The sequence below is a fragment of the Tribolium castaneum genome, chromosome 5, assembly GCF_031307605.1.
Source record: "Tribolium castaneum strain GA2 chromosome 5, icTriCast1.1, whole genome shotgun sequence".
Lineage (NCBI taxonomy): Eukaryota > Metazoa > Arthropoda > Insecta > Coleoptera > Tenebrionidae > Tribolium > Tribolium castaneum.
In genome coordinates, this window is record NC_087398.1 from 8,107,457 (window position 1) to 8,115,783 (window position 8,327).

At 36.9% G+C, this 8,327-nt stretch overlaps 2 protein-coding genes across 3 annotated transcripts; one reads left to right on the forward strand and one right to left on the reverse strand.

The window, feature by feature from the left end:
• Positions 1–49: 49 nt before the first annotated feature.
• On the forward strand, positions 50–3,226 carry LOC103314935 (zinc finger protein 26). Its single transcript, XM_008202252.3, has 8 exons — positions 50–454; positions 503–808; positions 1,045–1,189; positions 1,242–1,420; positions 1,471–1,860; positions 1,906–2,394; positions 2,439–2,988; positions 3,037–3,226. The coding sequence occupies exons 1-8, from the start codon at positions 335–337 to the stop codon at positions 3,129–3,131; spliced, it is 2,274 nt and encodes a 757-aa protein (XP_008200474.2). The 5' UTR covers positions 50–334; the 3' UTR covers positions 3,132–3,226.
• Positions 3,227–3,320: 94 nt separating this feature from the next.
• Positions 3,321–7,576, reverse strand: phr6-4 ((6-4)-photolyase). Of its 2 annotated transcripts, XM_008202199.3 has the most exons (6): positions 7,395–7,576; positions 5,612–5,869; positions 4,619–5,453; positions 4,432–4,572; positions 3,970–4,121; positions 3,321–3,924 (listed from the first exon to the last, which is right to left on the reverse strand). In XM_008202199.3, the coding sequence occupies exons 2-6, from the start codon at positions 5,809–5,811 to the stop codon at positions 3,645–3,647; spliced, it is 1,608 nt and encodes a 535-aa protein (XP_008200421.2). In that variant the 5' UTR covers positions 5,812–5,869; positions 7,395–7,576; the 3' UTR covers positions 3,321–3,644.
• Between the last annotated feature and the right edge of the window lie 751 nt (positions 7,577–8,327).

An 8,327-nucleotide genomic window follows, 5' to 3' on the forward strand; every position in this document is an offset into this window, starting at 1 on the left:
ATGTACCATTGTTCCGAGTAAATCGGAAAGTCACAAAAAAGCGTGGCATTATCACGACAAAAACTCAACAAACTCTGACAAAAGTTAGAGCCAGACTTTGTAAATTCGGTTGTAAAATTATGGTCGAACTTATGCTACAGCTGAATTATGGTTGCAATTTTTATGAGTGTCTTTTCGACAGTCAAAGAAATTAGTTGTACTTTGACAACGCTGCTGGCAAATGTCACAAAAAAGACTGATTTAACCTCACTTTTTTATTGATAAATTTGAAATTCTGTTGTGGTTTTTGAAAAAATCAGTTTAATTTTGTTGTCTTTGATTATGCAATAATAAAATGGAAAATTCGGCCCCTTCTCTTGCCATCACGCCAAACGTGTTACTTGCCGAATGTTGCAGTATCTGTGGAAAAGCGCACAATACCCAAAATTGTGATTACGTACAAATTTTGAAATATGTAAGGCTCCAAAATTATGCTATTTTTTGTCCAAAATATATATTTTAGGTCCATGATAATGAAATACCATCCAGAGCTAAACTCACTTTACCCAAATTTTTAAGCATACGAATTCTAAGTGATGGCTCATATGCAACAATTACCAAGTCTACAATAAGCAAAGGGACCAGATTTGGCCCTTTCCAGGCTGAGAAATCCAGTACTTTGGAGCCCACGATGACATTTCCTTTGAAAATTTTTGATAAAGAAAATCGCGAGTATTTTTTAGATGCCACCGATGAACAGAAGTGCAGTTGGCTGATGTTTGTGGGGCACGCTGATTGTGTTGAAGAACAGAATTTAATCTGCTATCAGGTAGGTGAATAATTTAATCATGGGTTAGTTACTTCGCTTTAGAATTTTAAAGTGGGAATGGCAGGCAACCAATTATACACGAAAAAATATTGCTTGAATTTTTTTAATGCTTTATGTTTTTTTTTTTGAGTTTTTTTGGCCCATAAGAGTAAAAAAAAACGTACTTTGTGACCTAAACACCGATTTGAGTTTTTTCAAGTTCATACAAAGCTTGACTTATTTGTTTAAAAATGCAGGAAAAAGGCGAAATTTACTACGTTGCAATTAAGGATATTAGGATTGGGGAGACTCTTAAGGTGTGGTATGCCCCCTACTATGCTCAAAAAATGAACAAAGCAATATTGGCCCCAAAAGCAGCCGACGATCCATTAAAAAATGTGGGTACGTATCTGTTGTTTTACTGTAACTGTAAAAATGATCCCAAGCCTTTAAGACATCGATTTTTTGATTAAAAAGCAACAAAAAATAACGGAACGTAAAGTCTGGACCTGTAAGTTTTGTAGTCACATTGAGAATAATATTACTTCGTTTGCGAGGCACATCTTGAAACATTACACTGCTCAACACAAAAACATGTGCGAATTGTGTAAGAAATCGTTCAGATCAAAGAAAGTAATCTAGTTAATGTAGTTGCCACAATTAGCTAACTATAATTTTTTAAGGGCTTAAATAATCATTTAAAAATCGTGCACAAAATGTTAGTGACTTCGTCACCCAAAACTTCGAAAAGTGTTGTCACGCCCCCGAAAACAGATTGCAGAGATGTGGTACTTGGGGGTCCTTTATTGAACGATATGTTTACGGACAGTTCCGATTTGCAACAATTTGATCTCCTCGATAATCAGAATTTATTATTGGACAATGATAATCTAACAGTGGAAAATCTGCTCAGTGACAATGTTAAAGATTTGGACCATTTCAATTTCGAGATAGACGACAGTCAGAAGCAATTTATTTGTGATATTTGTCTTAAGCAATTTACCAAAATCAAGCTCCTAATCGTGCATTTGAGGCACCATACAGGGGACTTTATGTGTTACAAGTGTCTAAAGGTGGGTTGTTTTTCAAGTGTAAATGATTATTAAAGAAAAATTTAGATTTTTTGCCGAAGGGAAAATTTAAAATCGCACATTTGCAATATGAGCAGTCACCACCGCTGCGATTTATGCGATCGTACTTTCACCCAACGTAAATACCTCTCCCGGCATCTGGAAGCCGTACATAATAAAAAATACAGTTGCGTTTCGTGTGGCAAAAACTATCACTCGAACAAGGAGTTGCTGGAACACAACTGTAGCAAAATCCCGAATGCCGACAAGGAGCGCTTTATGTGCCCCATTTGTGACAAACTCTTCTTCCGTGAAATTTATCTCAAGAGACATTTGAAAACGCACGACCAAAAAGGCAGAACTTCAAAGCCGAATTACGTAACTTGCGACGTCTGCGGCTTGCACTTAATCAACACTTCATATTTCTCGCACAAGAAGAAACACCAAGAGCCTTCATACGCTTGCGAAATCTGTAGTAAAAAATTCCACAGGACCGACTCGCTCAAACAACACGTTTTGATCCATCAAGCCAACGAGGTTTGTCCGCAATTTAGAAATTCAACTCTGAATGTTTTTTTTAGTTCGAATGTGATATTTGTCATAAAAAGTACAAAACCGAAAAAGTATTCAAGTACCATCTCAAGCGGCATAACAGTGTGCAGGCCTACAAGTGCTCGCTGTGCGACGCCTCGTTCAAAATCCGCAACAGTTTAAACCGACACATTAAGAATTTTCACAGAGAAAAAAGCAATACAAAGAGCGAGATTGAATATTACATTTGCCCTGTTTGCCAAAAGTCAATTAAATTGCGAAGCTCGCTGTTGAGGCATTTGAAGAAATCGCACCCTGAAGTGGCCAACATTGACTTGAACGCAATTAGACCGAAATTATTTAAAAACACAAAAAATAATGATAAGGATAATGAAGTGCCGTTTAGTCTTACGAACGAAATCGATAACCAAATTAATACGTTGTTGAACAATGCCGAAAATAACACAACGATTAATAAAAACGCCGTTGATAGTTTGGTGGAAGAGCTGGATATTAATAACAAAAATGAGGACAAAGAGACGAGGGAAGTGTGTCTCTCGATTCCGGACCTTACCGAAAATTACCAGGAAATCACCTTAGGTAACACATTGCGATTTTTTGCGGTATTTTAACTCATTTTTAAATTAGATAAAAACGCTTATATCCTGGATAATGGCACCATTGTTCAGCCGCAGGCAAACTCCGAAAATGTTATTATTTATGTTTTGGACCAAACATATTAAGTTTCTCTTGATTTAAGTTTAAACGTTGAGTGTTTGTTGTTAAATGAAGTTTTGTACTTATAAGCAAAAATAAAGACAGTTTTTCAAAAATTAAACGGGCTTTATTTCAGTTTTACTTCAGAAAATTCCCTTCAAAATAATTACCAATCGGCAAATATTTTTTGTATGAAAAACGTAAAATGATAGTAATAAAGGTAATGTCTTTTATTCAATTGCACACAAAAATTTTACATCAATTCACAAAAAAGTGTAATACGTGTAGAATTACTAGTACACACTCATGCACAATTACGTGGTCTTGTCTTAAATAAATATTAAGTACTTCAAGTACCATATGATCAAAAAACTTCTTAGCCCGATTGGTTGTCCAAAGAAGAAATTTTTGAGGGAGGAAATTTGACCATACAGCAACACCCATGTTCGATACTAGATTTACAATATAATATTTGTGTAGATTAATATGATCTAACAATAGAGCTACATAGCAGTTGACTGAGTGAATAATATGCAATATTATTTCCTACTGGGGTTACCAACGGTTACAACATTCGGTTGCTCCTGAAATCCGTCTTTAAATTTCGCCGAATTATCCACATTTCGGTAGTTGGAGAGCTGTTGATACACTTGCTTCATTCTTTGGATATTTACCCGACTTGCTGCCGCATGGTTAACCATTGGCAGGGAATAATCCTTGCCGATTATGCATTTTGCGGCACGTTGGACCTGTTCAGGGGCAGTCCAAGGCTCGTGGATGTATTGAGAGGGCATATTCTTCAACACGGGCAAATATTTTCTAAAAAAAAATTGAAAATGATTGATTAGAGCGAAGTATAACTACCTTATGTAATCGCCGTTCGGGTCGGCCTTTCTCCCGAATTTAATCGGACAATAACAGTGAAAAAACTGCTGAAAAAAGCTGGAGCAGGACAGCCACATCCACATCCCGGCGTTCACCGACCAGTCGGCATCGAGAAGCAGCTCCTCAAACACCTGAAATCGCATTTAGCTACAAAAGTCCTTTTATTTGATTAAACCGGCCGGTGCAGAAGGGATTTGATTCGATTTTAATTTTTTAACTCGGTTCAATGTTAAATTTCGAATTTTATTTTTCCCTTTCGTCATTCATATCAAAAAGATATCGAATTTAGAATTGAAAAATTTACAAGAAATTAAATATGAAATTACGATCCTGGCGCTAGAATTTTGTTGCTCCAATTGTTATAAATCATTTATTTTTTTGTAAACTACAATATTACAAATAAAAACGTTCATGTTTTTAATAATTTGCCTCTTAACCCACCTTCATTCCTTCTTCCCAAGACAGCCAGAGGTCCCCCCTTGTCAAAAAACAAGCAACTGCGTGTCTCGCCAGATGATGTATCCAGCCTTCTTCCCTCAACTGTGTCATGATGGCATCGATCCAGGGAAAGCCAGTCTGACCCTAAATTAATTCAATAAAATCAACCCTAAAGGCTCTCACAACTTACATTTGCCCACTTGGCCAACGCTTCTGCATTTTTATCCCATGGGATTTGCACACAGATCGGATTCCCAATCATTTTATCAAAATTTGGGTTTTTCGTAGCCGCGCAATAAAAAAACTCCCTCCACAGTAGCTGTCCATGAAGCGAGAGCGGCGGAAAGGCTTTCTTAATTTTCTTGTAAAGATCAGTTAGTTGGTAGTAAAACAACCTCGTGGACAAGCACCCAAACCGGAGATAGGGCGACAGCCCCGTCTGCGAGGGGAGCAGCGACTGGGGGGTCATTTTCGGCCTCCCGAAGGACGCCACCCAGGCTTTGCGCTCCAAATGTCGCTCGAGCCGCGCCAGGGCCTCGCTTTCGCCCCCTTGCCAGACGGGGGGCAGCAGCCCCTCCGTGTCAAAACCCAGCTCTTCCAAAGTTGGTACTCCGTATTTTTCGTCGTGGTCGTCGGTTAAGGGGGTGTGGGCCCCGTTTAACGAGTTGAAGGTGACAGGGGGCTCGGGCTGCGGCGGGGGGCCCATGCAGGCGATGATGGCGAGGAACTGGTGGTAGGTGAGAGGGGCTCTGCCCCCATTGCGGTCGATTATGTCCTGGAGGTGGTACAAGGTGTGGGAGACTTTTTGGACCACGCTGATGCCGAGTTCTTGGCATAAAGTGGTTAAGTTGTGGTCGCGCACTCCACCAAATGGCTCCGGGTCTTCCTCAAAGGTCAGCGCAGTGGTGCCCCATTCTTTGAAGAGTTTGGGGAGGGCGTCCGCTGGTTGGCCTCTAATGACGAAGAGACGAGAGTTTAGCTTGCGGAGGCTTCGGTCCAGGTCTTCCAGACACTGGAGGAGGAATCTGGAGTACAAAAAACCATTGTGTTTATTAATTATTAATAGGTTTTTCAATCACTATTGTGTGTGGAGAATAATCGCCGACCTAGACAATGAGATAAATTACATAATTTTCATGTGAATAACAACGTGAATTGAGTTTGGTAAAAATAGAATCGTTACCTCCATTTGTTAATTCCAACGTTTGAAGAACCGGCGAACCAAGGGTCCAGAACGAATACGCAGCGAAATGTTCGGGCGCCTTTTAGTCCTTCCCGTAGAGATGGGTTGTCATGTAAGCGTAATCCTCTACGGAACCAGTGTACCATATGTTTATCCTGACCCTTGGACGCTCGGCCCGCATCTCCAACCACCCCACTCATCTACTTTTTACAAAGACACATTGTTTTTTGGGTTTTGGGCTAGTGCCTGGGGTCGGATCTAAAAAATAGTAATAACGTTAAAAAAATTTGAAGCATTTGTTAGGCGGTTTTTCGTTTAAATGTTCGATAATTGCTATGAAACCACCAACTAAATGAGCGCTACCCTTACGTACCAACTAGCGAAAGGATCAAATTTACTAATAAAGTTAAACCAATTAAATCGCTTCAGAAACTGAGCATTAGACAAATGGTCTCATAAATGCGATTCTTTCGTAACCTACGTTAACCTTACGACAAGATTTTTCAACATACCATTGGAATAAGCTATACTTGACGTAGGATATGCGAAAATTTTGTTCTAAAATCACAGTGCTCCTTATAAAATATGCAAAAAATTAGTGTATCTAAAAATGTTTTTTCACTACAGTAAATTTATATTTTTGTTAATTAAAAAGAAATCTTTTTGCTGTAGTGTTAGGATAGCTTAAGATTTTCTTAAATAAAAGGTTGAGTGTCCCAAAAGAATTACTCAATTTGACTTAAAATGTGATGCAATGTTCCGTTTATAACGAAGTTTTTACCCATTTTTGAGAAATATGTCGGGGGGTGATAATAACAAAGCAGCAAGAGAAGTATTTGCATCTATGGAGTAAAATTCGGAAATTCGGTGGTATTTTTGCCAAAAAAAATCGATGCACAATTTTTACACTTTTATATTTTTTTATGGCAGGACTTTTTTCTGTGACTGTTTCTGTTAATTTTAATTCATTGTAAAAAATTTAAAGAACTAAACTCAGAGATCAGAAAAAAAATTTGATGCCAAATTTATTCGACGACCAAAACTATATTTCAGAAACTATATAAATATTCGGATAAAGCAGGTTATTTTTCATAATTTTTACTTTTGAGCTCACCCCTTATCACCCTTATCACCCCTTATCAATATTTACACATTTTTTTTACAATAGATTCTTATTTATTTCGTTTTATTTTTTATGTAAAGTATAAATGATAAATAAGTATATGTATAAGTATAAATAAATGATTGCTAAAAACTACTGTTTTTAATTTACCGCTTAAAGCGGACCTCGGATATTATAACGAAAGGATTTTGATGCATTTTCTGAATTCGTTATGGCTTTTGGGGTAATAGGTATTTGGAAAAATATTTCTTTTGAATAACTAAACGTAAATATTAAGGGAAGTCTTTTTTTTGTATCTACCCTCCACAGTTAATTTACAACTTCCGTAATTAAAATAATACATATCCACCCTTTTATTTCTAAACTTACGAGCTTATTCAGTTATGGCATAAATCTAGTTACACTTCTTTCGCTGTGTTATTTAAATTTAAATTAATGTAATTAGGTTTACTTGGCGCACGTCAACTTCGATTTCATACTGTGTTATTTACGTAAAATGAGGGTTTATTATTATGTAACAATAAATATTTATATTCAAAATACAGGCATTTAAATAGTCGTTTAATGGCAGTTTCGGTTGGAAAAATATGCAAAAAATCACGTACAGTATGGTTTTTGATAAAGGTCAGTTGCCAATTGGATCAACACCGAGTGCTTTACCTGTATGTCAAGTGCCCAACAATTTTAACAGAAATTCGAGTTATTGAAAACGCAAATAATCCTCACACAACACTCCACTGCAACATTTATTTAATTTTTAAACTGCGAGTAAACTCCCTTGAAAACACAGCTTCCACTTCATCTACAACGTGACCGAGGTTGTTGCAGTCGCGCAATTGGTTCATACCATCACGTGAAACGCGAAGTCACGTTGCATTTGGTGTGCTTTTTACAGAAAACCCTATTCCATTCACCTTAGTTTCAATGATGTAATAATCTATGGAAAATTTATGACCCCGTCAGGTCGACAAGTTTCAATACAGAAACTGGCGAAAATGAAAAAGAAAGCTGGATTGTATTCAAAACATCGTTAGAAAGGTGTGAAAACTAATGGAAAAATCGAGTTTTGTCTAAGTGTAGACATTGGCACAACTTTCTTAAAAAAAAGGTGTCAAGAACAATTTGTGTTTTATTTTTAATTTTTACTGACTGAAACAACATCTGAAAGAAGTTTTTTATAACATTACTAACCATTTTGAGGTTTTTGGACATAAATTTTTATTTAAGAACATCTTTGTCTCAGAATCGCGGAAAAGCAGCATTTTTTTACTTAAAAATTATTAGATGCACAGACATTTTTACCAAATGTTTTGACATCTGTCTTGTAACATCTGCATATCGTGCATTTATTTTTGCCGAATTTTGAAAAACTTACATTTATTATAACATCTGTACTACCTATATCGTACAAAATCTGCTTTCCCCGTTAAGTTTTAAATTCTCATAAATCATCAAAATGTACAGTTTTACGAGCGTTTCAGAATCTGTTACTGGTACAGTAGACCATTAGCACTGTTACCCAAAAATAATGATTACTGAAATTAATTACAGACTAATTGGGAGCACAGATTTGAATAAACAAATCTCTTGAAA

Excerpts from the sequence above, each read along its gene's own strand:
- LOC103314935 (XM_008202252.3), top strand. The coding sequence starts at position 335 with ATGGAAAATTCGGCCCCTTCTCTTGCCATCACGCCAAACGTGTTACTT. Across the intron at positions 455-502 it reads ACGTACAAATTTTGAAATAT|GTCCATGATAATGAAATACC; the intron begins GTAAGGCTCCAA and ends TATATATTTTAG. Across the intron at positions 809-1,044 it reads AGAATTTAATCTGCTATCAG|GAAAAAGGCGAAATTTACTA; the intron begins GTAGGTGAATAA and ends TTAAAAATGCAG.
- phr6-4 (XM_008202199.3), bottom strand. The coding sequence starts at position 5,811 with ATGAGTGGGGTGGTTGGAGATGCGGGCCGAGCGTCCAAGGGTCAGGAT. Across the intron at positions 4,573-4,618 it reads CGTTGGCCAAGTGGGCAAAT|GGTCAGACTGGCTTTCCCTG; the intron begins GTAAGTTGTGAG and ends GAATTAATTTAG. Across the intron at positions 4,122-4,431 it reads CTTGGGAAGAAGGAATGAAG|GTGTTTGAGGAGCTGCTTCT; the intron begins GTGGGTTAAGAG and ends ATGCGATTTCAG.